The sequence below is a fragment of the Cinclus cinclus genome, chromosome 1 (assembly GCF_963662255.1).
Source record: "Cinclus cinclus chromosome 1, bCinCin1.1, whole genome shotgun sequence".
Taxonomy (NCBI): Eukaryota; Metazoa; Chordata; class Aves; order Passeriformes; family Cinclidae; genus Cinclus; species Cinclus cinclus.
The window spans coordinates 37,499,707-37,515,133 of NC_085046.1; the positions used below are offsets into that span (position 1 = coordinate 37,499,707).

Here is a 15,427-nt window from a genome sequence, read left to right on the forward strand (position 1 = left end):
TTTGATTTCTTCTATGACCCTGAGATACAAGGCTAGATATGGATCTAAACTGAGATCCCTTGGGATAGCTCAGTGGGACACATAGTCTTAAATCTTGCTACAAGCAGTGAATAATGTGATCCCACCTAAAAGAATGATAGGTAGACATCTATAGCTTGAAGTATATAGTGACAAACTAAACAGAAGGTGTTGAAGTGTTGGCTGCATCTCTCCCAGGAATCCTTACAGAGGTTACCAGACTTCTCCTTGAGGTTGCCCCTAACAGTGGGGATCTGAACAGCTCATGAATCAGCTCTAAACCACCACAGCCTACAGCTTGGCCTGTTAAGGTAAACCAACATTGATTTTGGTTTATGCTGAACTGCAAGGTTCAGAAGCCAATTTGCAAGCCATTTGGTCTCCCCTGCTACAACGGAAGACAGGAGAGATGTTTTTGCTTCAGCCACTGCACTTTCACCTGTCATTAGCTATGCACCAATACCTTTATGGGAAGTTCACTGTGGAGAAGACCACAAAACAAACAACCTAAAAGAAACTTCCAGCTTAGTCCGAAACTCTGATAATAATAATTTGTAGTTTGCTTAGGATCACTGTCTTCCCATATCATTGTTAAAACTGTACATTATTGTTGCTACCAAGAATGCAGCTGCAACCTGAGATGTCAGATGTATATTTTTTCTGTTCCTGGAGTGAAAAACAGTATTCAAGTCACCTTTACAGCCATGCTGTGGAAAATTAAAGTTCTTGTAGCATTCATTGATGCTTCCAAGATTTTTATTAATATTTAGCATGTCAACCTGAAGGATTCCTCAATCCATACAAATAATGGGGGGGGGGGGGGGGCAGATTTTTTAATATCCATGTGACTGTTATGCACATTTTGTGAGAGAAACTGAGGAAAAGTTGCTCATTTGTGTTTCTTAGCTCTTCTTACTTTATACTCTACGTTTTAACAGAAAAGACCATTCTTACTCCACAATACAACATCTGATGCCGTAAAACTACACTAGTTTAGGGTTTCATTGTAAGTTTAAAACTTAGTTCATTTTTAGAAAAAAAGCCTTACTATGACATTCATTAACTTTTGAATTAATCTAGATACTGTTTTGAGAAAACTTGCCTATAGATATGTCTGGTTGATCAAACTATGTGAAGTAAATGAAACCACATCACCCAAGCTTTGATGCTTCTAAGTCAGTTTTGGTTTGCATTTTGAGCTCCAGACCAAAGCCACTGTTGAGGGAAAGAACTGTTATGAATCAGAATGAAGAAAATGCTCATGTGAGGTTCCCCCTAAAGAAACCCACAAACTTTTGCACAGTTCTCTATTTTCCCTATAAAATTCAAGAGTGCTTTAAGCCTTCCTTCAGAAATAGAGTAAAGCTAAAGTCTCCTGTCAAAGAGCTTGCCCTTGATAGAGTTTTAAAACAGAGACAGATTTTAAGGAACACAGTCCCTACAATACATTCAGGACTGTTTTATTAAAATACATATACAACAAATAATGTATGGCAACACTAAAAAGCGTTTTATAGTGGCAATTAGGATCTTATCCAAAGTCCATTAATGCCAATAGAAACGTTCCCATTTATTTCCAAGGAACCTGCAGTAGGTCCACATGAAAAAAGAAGTACACTGATCTCTAAGTCTATCCTGGTCCACTCAGGTGAGAGGAAACCTGTGTCTGCTTCACATGCCTCCCTTACCTTCTGGGCTGTTACCAATGGATTTTTAATTACCACTAATGGGCAGACCATTATATTTAAATTACCATCCAATTTCTGGCCCATTGTTTCAGATCTGTGGGCTCTGTGAGCAGATGCTGAGGCAGCTGTGCAGCTCACAGCTTCCATGGCATTTCACCTCAAGAGAGATGTAGCACAGCAAGCCATTTAGCTTGCATCCCCTGCCACTGGGAACTTTGGTGCGGTAACACAGCGCAATCCAAGCTGCCGGTGCACAGGAGGGAAAAGCTATTGCTGAATCTCTTCCAAAACCAAATTATATCTCCCATTGTCTCAAAGGAATAATAAACCCTGGCTGGCTGATTGTGGAAGATAATAATAATCTAGCTGAATTAGTGGGCATTCCTGAGAGTGACTGATTTCTGCTTTTTCCCAACAGTATTTTTTTTTTCAAGATAATAATTCTTCTCTGGAAAACAGGATTTATGTATAATAACTATATGGAAACTACATTTAAGAAATTTAAAAATGTTATACTCAGAATCGTACTCCTTGTGTGTCCATAATCACAATAAAATGCTCTTAGCAAAATTACATGGCTGTTGAAAGTGGTTTTACTGACATAGTGTCTGGGTCCTGAGGGCACCTGCCAGCCCAGTTCTCCTTGTCCAGCCTCCCCTGGGGATTCTCCCACCCTGCCCAGGGGTCCATGTTAGGCTCCCAGGGCTGTCAGCCTCATCCCAAGGGAGGTTCCAAATGCCCAGGGAAGAGCACAGTGCACTGTATTGGAAGAAATTTCAAACAAAAATGTCCTCACTGAGACTGACCATTCGCCCATGATGTCAGGTCTGTTTGTCCACTTGGTCTGAACTGGACGCTTGAAAACTTCACTAGGGCATCAGCACACAGTTGCAGGGCATGTTTAAATTGGTAATATGCAATTTGTTATTTTAATGTATTTTTCCAGCTAGTGGTGGATTGTGGTGTTTTCTTGGTTTAAGTAAGTAATACTTCTGATCACATGAGCAGAAACCCAGCCTTGATGTCATCAAGCAATTTAACACCTATTTGTGATCCCAACAATCATGATTCACAAGCTAAGTATCCTGTAACCTTGCCTGCAGATGTTGTCCTTGCAGAGCAAGCATTCCCACTTTCACCAAAGTACGGGCAGAAGCACCTCTTCAAAATGTGAAGAGGTTAGACCTTTGACTGAGGATGTCAGAGACGCAGGAGGCACAAGCCACCTGGTTCCCCTGGAGGGACTCTTAATCTCATATTGCTACCTTGAAAACATGCAGTGGTGAGGGAAAGGGGACAGGGGACTTCCTAATCTCTCTTGCTAATGCTGTTCCATTTTGAAGGGGATCATTAAATATTAAAAGAGTGAAAGATCAAAAGATAGAGAATGACTTTTAGCCTGTTTGTTAGGCATCTCACGTTTTCAGTTCCAACCCAGTAAAGATGTAGGTATATTTTAGAGAGGAGACACAATGAGAGAGAACAAATAAGCCAAGCACCAAAATGCTGTAGCGTTTAGGACACAATTCTGAGATTTATATACTATGGGGGTTTTGTCCTTTCAGGCAGCAAACAGAATTAAATTTCTACTTCCCACTTTATCAATGATACTTCTGTTAGCAGATTGGACAGGCAAGGGTCTTCTGCTAGAACCAGGAGATCATGAACTCATTGGTCATACTAGCATCATGTTCCAACCAACTCGGCTAATCTAACTAATTTGTAGTTAAAGCCCCAATGAGAGGTGTGTACCCATAGTTGTGGGAGACTCTGTGTCGTTGTCATCTCTCCCTGCCCCTTCCTGATGACTAGGTTAAGTAGATAACTACTCAGCCAAATATTTGTGCACCTCCACTGTCTAAATCTAGCTCTGCTAATCTATCCCCCTTGACATGTGTGGCTTTCCTGGAGAATTGTGTACTTCACTAGCTTTTACGGCATCAATAGTTAGAAATTGCAAAAAATGCCAAATTGCCTTTGTGGGCCCAGTCCTCAGCTATGCCTTGGGTTCAGGCTCCAAAAATTTGCCAAACACCGGAAGCAGAGACAAAGAGAAACTCTGTGCTGGATTCTCTAATTACTTTTCCACATCAACTGTAAAATGCAAGAAGCATGCACTTTACAAAAGTAGAAATACCTATGTAAGATGGAAAGCTGGTCTAAATAAGGGTTCATTTAGATTAAAATACAGGAATAAATACAGCTATGGAGGCTCTCAATTGAGTTGTGAGGTTAAGCAAAGTTCCTTCAAATACCCATTATGATAAGATGAAGATGTCCAAGAGTGGACTTTTGTGCAGCTCAGGGCTCTGAACTGTGGTAAGGATACAGAAAAAAAAAGTCTGCTTACTTAGGAAGTAGATATGTGTTCCTGTGTTGTGCTTTCCAGATTCCTGAAATAAATATTTGCCTCACCTGTGTCCTCCCCACTACCACTCCATGACTTTACAGCCTTGGGAACAGTTCTAGTGTGATTAAGAACTATGTCCCTATCCTGAAGTTGCTGCACCCACCGCTTGCTTCACTCATGCAGCTGAGGAAGATGAGCTCTTGCTGTTTTGATTCCTGCCCCCTGAAGTTCTACAGATGTATCTTAGGGAAGAGCAGAGAGAAGTTTGCCAGGTTCTGTCTAGACCTACAGGGAAGAGATGCCATTTATTCCCTGCAATAGTTACCACCAAGGATGAGACAAAAGATGTTTGATACTTTTCTTCCTTTGTTTGTCCTTGGACTTAGCCACTGGCAGCTGCTGTACTGGCACCAGTTGTGTATAAGATTCCATAAAGCAGAAGGAATAATTTCAGTTTATCAAACTGCAGACATTCCCCTTCATCCCTTCCAATTACAGCCCAGAATCAGGATCTTTGTTTCCTGAAATTCTGGGCCAAGTGCAAAATATGACTTGCCTGACTTATTACTGCAGGGGACTTCCACTTCATTGTGGGAATCCCCAGCAGAGAACACAGGGGTATTTTCCACCGTGTACGAGGCAGACAGTCTGCTTCAGACTGATAGCGGTCTACTGGGTTCCTGAAAGAGATTTGGTCACTCCTATTGAAGGAACTAAACAAGCCTGCTTATGGGGTTTGGTTTGCTGTGGTGGATGCAGAGCCTACTCCCTACGCATACATTAATCATGCATTAAACATAGAGAACATTAGCCCACATTCCTCTGGAACTTTAACTTTATTAAAAGGGAACATGAGTGCCCACAGCTTCTTTTTCTGTGTAAAGATGCAACTTTCCCAACAGAACCACAAGAGATCCTCAGAATTTTACCCATTTTTAATCAGAAAACCAAGCTCTAATGCTGTGAATTAAGATGTTATGAAACCAACAGAAAATAATAGGAATGCGGAGGTGCTGAACAGAGTGTGGAAATAACACCTAAAACACCCCAATTTTCTTTTCTAACCTATCCTCACTTTTCAACATTCTCTCCCACATATGGTGATGAATTAAGACAGGCAAGGCAGGGAATTCTTCCAGTTACAGGTCACTGCATTACAATAGCTCTGGAAATAAAGATTTTTCCCTTCAGTACATGTAATATGAGATCTTTAAAGCAGCAGCTTGGTCTAGGATTCAGTTGTCAACAATATCTGTGTAGAAACTATCACAGAATTAGCCTGTGCAATTATCTTGCAGTTAGGCTCCAAATCAGCACAGAGAAACAAACCTCTGTTCTGGACACTATGCAGTTAATTTATTCCCTAACTTAAACAAAAATAAAGGCTTTCATTAAGGACACGGAAGCAAGTTATTACCTCCCTCCTACCCACTCCTAATACGTTTTATCTTTATTCTTTACGATCCTGGATAGCAAAGCAGCTGAGAGCCACCAGGATTTCTGATGCCACATGGTTATTGTCCCAGTTGTTTGTTCTGGTTCCAGCTGAATGATAGTGAGAGCTGTTCTGCTTCTGAGCAAAGGGGAGGAGGGGCTGAAAGTTCTTAGTTTTTTAGGCTAGAATGAAAGAGACCTTAAAAGCTGTTTGCCACACAACTTACAACTCCTTTTGTATTTAATGGCCTGAAAAATACTAGAGTGAATAAATGCTAATGATTTGGGGGTATACAGTACTGTAGAGCAAATAAAGAAGTCAGGCTAGCAGTAACTTGCCTCTGTGTTTGCACAATCATTTTACTTCAGAATGCCATGAAAATACTTTAAACAGATTTCTGTCAAGGCATTGTTTAAATAACAGGCTTACCTGGTGTTCAGGATTCAATCAAAGTTTTCCTTGATATAGGATGTAATTTTCTAAGTGATGAGGACATACACAATTAACTGAAAACTCTAATTAAATTTCTGCAGCTGATATCTTCCTTGCTATGCCACTTTATTCTACATGCTGATAGGGGAGAAAAAAAAGGAGAATCCTGATCTCTGAATCACTCAGATACCGCATTTTCAAACACAGCTGGCACTTCAGAGATCAGTGTACCTGTGAACTTCAGTTTACATTTGCCAGCATAAAGAGTGGGATTCATCCAAGTGGCAACAAAAGCAAAGCAAGATTGTAGAAAAAAAAAATAAATTAGATGCAGTGTGAGAATATACTATCTACAAACAGGAGAAAGAGAACTACCAAAGAGGGGAAGAATAGAGAACAGGATAGATCCCTCTGGATGGTCCTTTACAACTTTGTGCCATCATAGCAGCATAAGGAAAACCAGCTATGGGAGAAGCATCCTGGAACAGCATAAAGCTACTGCAGAAACTCCTTTCTGTGCCCCCACCACAGCTCAGGATGGAAGACCAGACAGGGAAAGAGAGGGCCTGCTGCTGAGAGCTGCCTGCTGTCCACTATCCAAACAGTCCCATGGGGCCCAACGCCAGCAGGGGAGAGATGGGGGGGAACAACACAGGCTATGACAGCTCCTGTGGAGCTGGAAAGTAGAATCAGGTAAAGAATGAATAAAGGCACTTTTGTCCCCATTCCTCCAATCTTCTGCTGATATTAGTTCAGATGGATGAAACAAACTGGCTCATTAGGAGCTGGCTGGAAAAGATTGATGTAACAATCAGGCACATCATGGACAAATGAATATTACCATCTGACTTTTTATTATAAAATATTAAAGATTTGAAAGAGAGGTATGCTATCATAAGAGAGACAGATATGTCTTCACCTATACCATGGTTAAGATGATTTCTCATCTTTACCACAGAAAGCCAAACACTTTTTACCAGTTTTAACTTGACAATGGTGTTCATTCAATTACTTTAACAGTGATATAAAAATGACATGTCCTTTTAAATGGGAATAAACAGCAGTGCATAAATAGAAATGCAGAATAAACATGAAAGTTGCATTTTTTCTATTTTTTATTTTGACATAGAATAATATTTCCCTGTTTTTTAACTAAAAAGAAATTGATAAAACTCACCATAATTGAGTACAGCTCTCAGTACAGCTAAAAAAAGTAATAAAACCTGAAACATCTAAACAGATCTATTACCTCTTTAAATTAAACACTTCTAAATGCAAACTTTGCTCAGGTTTCTCCAATTTCATAGATTTTGACTGACATATCTGTCCTTATAACAGACACTCTAAATCAAGAGCCCTCAACAGAAGTATCCTTTAACTATAACAGTTTTAAAGCGTGACTGCCTGTGCCAGGTGAGCTGAACTCGGCGTGTCTCCCAAGGAAGCTCCAATCCTCTGTGAGAGTAAAGAACTCATGCTACTTGCTTTGATGTGTCTGCTGGTGTAAATAGTGTCAACTTATAGAAATCACACAAAACTAAGCATGGGGGAAAAAAAAAAAAAGTGTAACCTGTGTGCCTTAGCACTCCAGCATGGGTAAAATCTAACACTGAAGTATTGCCACTCACTTCAAAAGGGCCAGGATTCAACCTATATAATCCAAATTTATAAAGGTCTTCCAAAGGATTTTCAACAATATTATGCAACCTTTAACATCTGAGGGCCAAACATGTTACTTGGAAAGGTCAAAAGGATAAAAATGGGAGCAGCTGACTACCCTGCCCTAGTCTCTTTACACTGCATAGGTAGGGCTCATTCAAAACCTCTGCTTTTAAAACAGGGCACACCTCAATGTGCATGTTCTATTCATAAGGCAGTACAAACTTTCTGCCTAGTTTAATTGTCCTTAATTTAAACCCTGCCATTTAGGGCTCTGGGCCAGAGGTTACACAGAAAAAAAAAAAAAAAAAAAAAAAAAAAAAAAAAAAAAAAAAAAGTAATAATCAGGGCCTGACTTGTGATGATTCAAACCTCTCACTTGGTGCTGAAACAATTCAGGGCTCCCTTGATTATTTTGGCACTGGGAATTTATGACCCAGATTCTGGGACACTGTATGGCCCCATCCTGCCCCTGTCTCAATTAGGCTATTCACTCAGCTCCTCTCTCTGTGCTTCCTGCAAATCCTAGCAGAAAAGATCCATAATGAAGCACCATGAACTGCCACCAAAGAGAGTCCCAAGATGGGCCAAGGAGTTAAGATAGACAAATGTATGCCTCCTTTAAAGCACCTTTAAGCCATCAGAGCAACGTTAAGGAAATATGGTTAGAAGAATCACTTAGAATTGAATTTTATCACTTCCTGGATGGTTTGCAGGAGGTCTGTTTTCAAATGACTGGAAGGAGAAAGCATGGTTTAAGTGATTTTAAAAAAGGGAACCATGATGTCAAGAGTGTGCAATGTACCTTTCAGCACAGTGAGAAGCATTACTTTCAGGAAGTTTGCATTTTTTGAAGGACTTTCACACATCATATTCTATTAATTACTTCATTATTAGTTCTTCCGAGAAGTCAGTGCATGCTAGCAGATAGAAAACCACCTAGCTGACATTAGGCACTTTTCTCCATCATAAGCAGGAAAATACCTCGTAAATGCACACAGAAGAAGAAGAACTAGCTGACTGTAGTATTTTTAAATTTTGGTGAAAATACCACTGGGATTACTTAGCAAAGAAATAGGAAGAGGAAATAAACCAAGTAATTTAAAAACAATTTCTCAACAAAGAAAATTATTAAGTTTACGTACAGGGAAACTGCAAAAAGCATCTATGTTATCTGGATATGAGAGCAGATATCAATAATGTTTCTAATCCTTATATATCTCAGAAATGCTTCAAGTTCTCAACTTCTGTATGTTTGGTGGCACAGACTCCGCCTACGCCTCAACCACAAGTCAGAAAAAATACAATACTTCACAGCTCAAGCAGGGAGAAACTTTTCCTCCTACACGTGGAATGGTGACAACACATTTTATTTTTTTAATTCCATTTAGCTGTTAAAAGAGTGAAAACATTTTGACTTAGCATTACCCCTTTACCCTTGGATGGTATATTTCCCTGCCAGAGGAAGAAAGGTTTGAAGTGATAGTTTACATAACACAGCTAAGCATATTATGTAAAGATTAAAGCAGCAGGGTCGGCACAGGGACAGAAGTGTCTCACTCGCTCAGCGCAGCCGGGGTTACCTGACAGCCAGTTCTGCTGGAGGTTTGTTATGTTCCCGGTTAATATTCCCACCGAATAACTAACATTTAAGCGCGGCTCTGCCTTGGCCTCTCCCATTCTTGACTGCGATGCTTTCCACAGAGGCAATGCCTGTCTGCGTGGGAGGTGAGGTTCGTTTACCTGGCCACAACCAGGCGACAGCGCCTATCTCCAGCCGGGATGCTGCTCCTCACCCGGTGCCGCCAGCGGCCGGGGGTGCTTTGTGCCACCCGGCCGTGCTGATGCCACGCAGTGGTCGAAACTACCTCGGTAACACAAAGTGCGGCCACCGAGTGCCAAGGGCCCGGGCCCTCCCTGCAGGCCGGCGGAGGCACCGCGTGCCCTCCCCAGGTACCGCGTCCCTCCCCTCCCGGGGCAGCGGCCGCGTCCCCTCCGCCTGCTCCCTGCGGCTCCGCGGACACAAAGGCGCTGGGGAGATGCGGGCTGGCCGGCAGGCAGGACCGGGGAGGGGGCGACTGACGAGGGGAACAAAGGAGCCGAAAAAGACGAGAAGAGCCAAGAAAGTTGATACCGGCCTCCGCCGCCCCCTGCCCTATCCCGGCCCTCCTTTCCCACCTCCCGGACTTTGGCGCGGGGGCCCGGCGGCGGCAGGGAGAAAGGCCGGGTACCCTCACCTCCATCCCTCCCGAACCCCCGGTCGAAAGTCCCCGCTCGCCCCATCCCCTCCCGCCTCCTCCTCCTTCTTCCTCTGCCCCGCTGACCCCGCCCAGCCCCCGATGCTTCCCTTTAACGCGCGCTCCCGCCGCCGCCTCTTGCCCCTCCCCCCAGCCCGGCGGCGCGCGGCCTCCGCCACCCCCGCGGGCACGCGCCCGCCCGCGCTTCCCCTCCCGTCACTTCCCCCCCCCCCCTCCCCCCCCGCCGAAATCGCGCGCGCTCGCGCGCGCCCCCGCCCTCCCGCCCCTCCCTCGGCGCCCGCGAGCGCCCGGGATAATTGGCTGGCGGGCGCGCGCGCGCGCGGTGCCGGGCGGACGGGTGGGGGCGCGCGCGCGCGGAGGCGGCGACGGGGGTGCGCGCGGCAGCGGCTTCACTTCTCTCCGGGCAGCGGGGGCAGGAGCGGCGGCGGCGGGAGAAGCGGCAGCAGCAGCAGCAGCGGCCGTCGCTGCTGCTCGGGAGAGACGGGAAACGGGAGAGGAAGCCGAGAGCGAGGAGCGCGGGGGAGCGGGCTCATGACTCAGTGAGCGGCTGCAGCCCCTTTCCAGCCCCGCGCCCCGCCGGAGTCGGGGCGACCGCGACGGATTGTCCCGCAGCCTGTGTCCGGCACCAGCCAGAGAGAGAGACCTGCGCTCGCCTGCAGGTAGCAGCGGCTTTCCCCCCCCGTCTCTGCCGGGGTACACCTACCTCTGCCCCGTCTGCCTCCCCTCCCCCCGCCGGGCTTCTACCCCCCCCCCCCCCCCACCCGTCACTCGCCATCCCTCCCCCACGGCAGCACCCTCTTCCCCGCATTTATCTGCGACCGTCGGTCTCTACCTTTATCCTGCGTCTTCCCTCCCCTCTCCGCATCCCCCCCAGCGCTGCCTGGTACCCCTTTCCCCCCCTTGTCATCCTCGGCCGTGCCCTTTCATAGCTACCGTCCCGGCCGCCCCCCCGCCGCCCCCGGCCACCTCGGCATCTTTGCCAGCGCTCCCCGCTTCCCCAGGCTCCATCCAGCCTCCATTGCTCCTCAGCACCCCCACACCCTTTCAGCAACTCTTCCGCGTCCATTTGTCCTGCTCGCCCTGCTGCGAGCGACCACCCCCGCTCTCCGCCACCCCTCTGCCCCTGCTCCTCATGGTCCCCGCGGCGCTCTCTGCGCCTCTGGGTCGCTCGGGCAGGGGACCCCCTACCCCCCACCACGATCGAGCCTCCTGGGATGCGCTATCCCCACACTCCCCCGCCGCAGCGGTGGGCACCCCAGGCTGGAACCCTTCGGGGAAGGCACTACCCCCACCCCCGCGCCCCGAGGAGCCCCGCAGCCCAATCCTCTCCCTTCCCGCATGTGCCCCCGACGTCTTCCTCTCGCAGTCTCCTCCTCCTGTTCTCCTCGGTTGTCTCCTACTTCTCACCGTGGCCCGGCCGCCGCCCGCCCGGCCGTGGGAGTGCGGGGTGTGTGTGTTTTTAGGGATGCTCGTGGCCCCCACCCGCTCCCGTGCGGCGGGGGCTTCCCGACGGGAGAGTCGCGCGTGTGCCCACGGGGGACCGTGGGAGCCCGGGGCTGCCGTCCTGTCCCGTCCCATCCTTCCGGGTGCCCCTTTCGGTGGCGGACCCTCCCCTGCAGCAGACCGGACTCTTTCTGCCTCCCGTCCCGCGATGCTGTGGGCTTTTTGCCCTTTATGGTTTCTAATGAAGATGAAGTAGGGCGGCTGCTGCCATTGCTGCTCGTGGTGGACCCTGCAGAAGTGCTCAATTTATCTTGGCTTATAGGAAATTACGAGCCCTTTAGAAAGACATCATCACTAGCTTTGCCGCCCTTGGGACCCATCTGCACATTGCTAGCATCTTGCTGTCCCCGACTGCTGGATTTTTAAATTTTTTTTTTTTTTTTGGTGATGTGTGATAATGACTGGTGGTTTGGGGTATTTTTGTCGGTTTGTTGTTGTTGTTGTTTTGTTTTTATTTTTAGTTTGAGGAGGAAAGGGAAGGTGCCAGTGGATACATTCGGCAAAACCAAAATATCTGGGATACTCTTCACTTCGAACTGATAGTTGTAGTTACACTTGTAATCTATCTGTGCTGATTCATCTCACTTTAAGGGAGTGACTTTGAAGTCCCCCTTGGTTCCTTCCTCTGTCCCCTCCGCTCATTTTTCTCTGCACAGCAGCCGGGAGGTTAGCAACCCTCGTGTGAATGTGGACTAGCCCGGCAGCCGGGAACCTGGGCATCGTGTGTCCCCCCTCTTGCTCTGTGTGACACTTGCAAACACACAGCTCTGCAGATTCAAGGGGTATCTTGTATTTCTGTCTGTGTTAGTGGCAGCGAAATGTTTTCTTCACAGTGTCATCCTCTCAGTTGATTTTTTTTTTCTTTCCCCCCCCCATTCTCTTACTTGTTCATATGTTTGCGTGTCTTTTAAGTTTCGACCCAATTTGAAGTGTTTAGTTTCAGGCTCCTTAAAACACGCTTTTACCATAATGTTGGGCATCCCTTGAACAAAACTTCCTAAAATGCAGATACTGTGAGGAGAGGGAATAGAAAGAATTGCCTGGGTGTCAGAAAGGGAACAGGGACAGAAGGAAAAAGGAAAAAAAAAATCCACTCAAAAGCCAAACAACACCCCCCCCCCCTCCCCCCCAACTAGCCAGACATCAAATGACAGATTTAAGCATTTTTCCTCTTCAAATACTGGCATTACATGTTACAGTAATTATATGCTCTGGGCTACTGTTACAGTGTTTGTCTGCTGGATAGTAACCTGAACTTGTGAAGTGAATACAGTTGTTTTTTGGATAATAGTAGTATTTATAGCAGATGTCCTATGCATATAAACATTATTAAATATGCTTTTAACTTTCTGGCATGCAGTGTTAAAGCCTATGTACATTGTGAAGAGAGAAATTTTCTTTTTAAAATTAGATGTTTTCAGAAAAGGTCAGAAGTAAAATCTAGGGCAAATAAAGGCCATCATAAGTGTTATAAAAAGAGATGAGGTTGTATTTTAACTTTATGTAGAAGCAAGGAAAACGGGTACTTATGATCAAAATTGCATTATAGTTTCATATTTTGACTTGTCAGAATGTGATACTTTTGTAGTTTATTACCTGTAAGTGTTCTGTTGCTTTTACCTTGAAATCTGACAACTGGGGTTTAAATATCTGCAAGTCAGCCCGTGTAAATTGACAAGCTGTGTTGAATATATTGTTGCAGCTGTACTGTAGGAGAAGTTGTTCTCTAGGAATGGACAATTTTTGTATTTTAATTTCAGGGCATAAGCTCTGCATTATTTCAGTTACCTTAATGGGCAGGCTAGGTGTTGTATATTTATATATATTTAGATATGAAATATTATTTTCTCTTATAAAATAAAGATGCAGTTTAAGCTGATTAAGGGGTACTTTAGTCACCTATCTATCACTTGGTATTGCCTGCTCTTTCTTTTACTGTCTAAATATTTGAAGGGGCCATACTTCTAGAATTCTTTTTTAGTATAGATTCACAAAATAGCTGAAAAAGACCTAATTCCTCCTGAAGTTATTTGGATGTGTTAATAATGTCTGAAGAGATTAGATCTTGGGAAGGGTTTTTCAGTATAGGAGTAAATTTATTTCTGTTCTGTATCAAGAACACTTACACTTCTTTAAAAAGCATAATTTTCAACATAACCATGTTGGCATTGATATTAATTTACTTTTCCTTTGCTGTCTCTTTCCATAAATATGTACAGGGAGATGAACTTTGTTTAATCCACAGAACAAGCATGGTTGAGTCTGAGCCTGAAATCTCATTATTCTCCCTTGAGTGAGTCTTAAAACATATAATAGTCAAGGTGAATGGTTTTGTTCTTAATTGTGATGATGTCTGTACATAGGTAAGAGGAAAAGCGAGTCAAAGTTCACAGCAATTTGAAACTCTTTGTGTATGAAAGAGCAAATTCTTCATTCAAACAGATTTGATCAGAAAACTACCCAGATACATGGGGATTGCGTGGGTGTAAGCAAGTAGTGCTTGGGCCTGTGTGCTTTTTATTCAAAATCTCTAGAGAAGGATATGTAACATAAGTATATAAGGTACAGATTTGGAGTTAAAGGAAAGACCTGTATTTCAGTTGGGTTTTTTTTTGTTTGGTTTGGTTTGGGTTTTTTGTTTGGTTTGGGTTTTCTGTTTGGTTTGGGTTTTTTTTTTTTTTTTTTTAATCAGTCAATGCCACTACATATGTTAATTCGGTAAGAGTTCTTCGTGGACATCTGCCCTTCATTAAAACAGTTTGAGAGTTTGAGAAGTCATGACAGCTGTAACAGCGGGCTTGTAATTCCTCATCTGTCGGCATATTGTTACACTATTTAAAATGAAGGAAGGAATTAAAATAGCTAACTAGTATCAGAAGTGTGTGAATAAAGCATTAACTTGACTTCTGAAATATGTTGAGATTTCTTGCTGCTCATGTTCTCTGGCAAGTTTGTTGCCTCATGTTGCCTGAATGAAATGTCAGGAAAAAAGCTTCCTTATATTGTCTACCAATGTGCTCACCGTTTTAGTAAATACAAACAGTCCTGTGTCAGAGATTTTTAGTTCTGTGTTTCCATCAAGCATGCCAAGATGTGGATTTTGTAATGTGGAAGCCCACATTGTAGACTTGGAATAAGCCCACAGATTTGTTTCATGTGGGATAACAGAGAGTCCTAAGATAGTAATAATTCTCAGTTTTTAACTAACTGTGATAGTTTTGAACTGGTGGCATAGTTGATGGGACAGCTAGCTCATGGTACTGCTGAATGTTTAAAAATATAATTCACAGTGAATGGTTTTACACTTGCAGGATTGTTTCCCACTTAACTTCAATAACTTCTGGTTTTCATATATATATATATATATGTATATATATATCTGTATGAGAAGTTTGGCAGGGGGATTGGTTTGTGTGTTTATTTTGTATTTTTTGTTAGTGGGTTGGTTGGGGGGTGGCAGTGGTATAGAGTTTAAAATTGCCAGCTCCTGAATTATTGTTAAGATGCTTGTGGCAAACTCTTCAGTACAAGGATTACTGAACTACTGTGACACAACCATTATTTTATTAAGACAAAGACATACCCCACATGTTCTTTCCTTAAGCGTGTAAGAAATACAATTAGGCAGGTTCTTCTCAAAAAAGCTAACTTCTGTTGTTTGTCTTTGTTCAGTGCAGCATCTGCCATGTCTACAGAGGGGCAGAGAGTGGATGATAGTCCAAGCACTAGTGGAGGCAGCTCTGATGGAGATCAGCGTGAAGGTGCTCAGCAGGAACAAGAAAGGGAGCAAGTTCAACCCAAGAAAAAAGAGGGGAAAATATCAAGCAAAACAGCTGCTAAATTGTCAACTAGTGCTAAAAGGTACAGTGTTCTTTCTGGTTGTTTATTTTCATTTTCTTCTTTCAGCTGGCCATGAGATCCATGTATTGACTCAGTATATTAATTTTCTGATTGTTTTATCATAACTGTATCAGTGTAATGGCCTTTTGAGACTGGTCACAATAACGAGACCTGTACAGCTTTTTGTTTCTTTGTCAGTCTGCCTTTCACATGGTTTTAATAGTTGCTTGCATGATAAAAGCTG

At 44.1% G+C, this 15,427-nt stretch overlaps 1 protein-coding gene across 1 annotated transcript in view; it reads left to right on the forward strand.

Moving 5' to 3' along the window:
* The first annotated feature begins 15,028 nt into the window (after positions 1–15,028).
* The window catches only part of LOC134046015 (ubiquitin-conjugating enzyme E2 E2), a 194,060-nt gene continuing 193,661 nt past the window's right edge, over positions 15,029–15,427 (forward strand). Inside the window, exon 1 of the mRNA XM_062496226.1 lies at positions 15,029–15,204. Coding sequence (XP_062352210.1) covers positions 15,029–15,204 — 176 coding nt within the window. The remainder of the gene's footprint in view (positions 15,205–15,427) is intronic.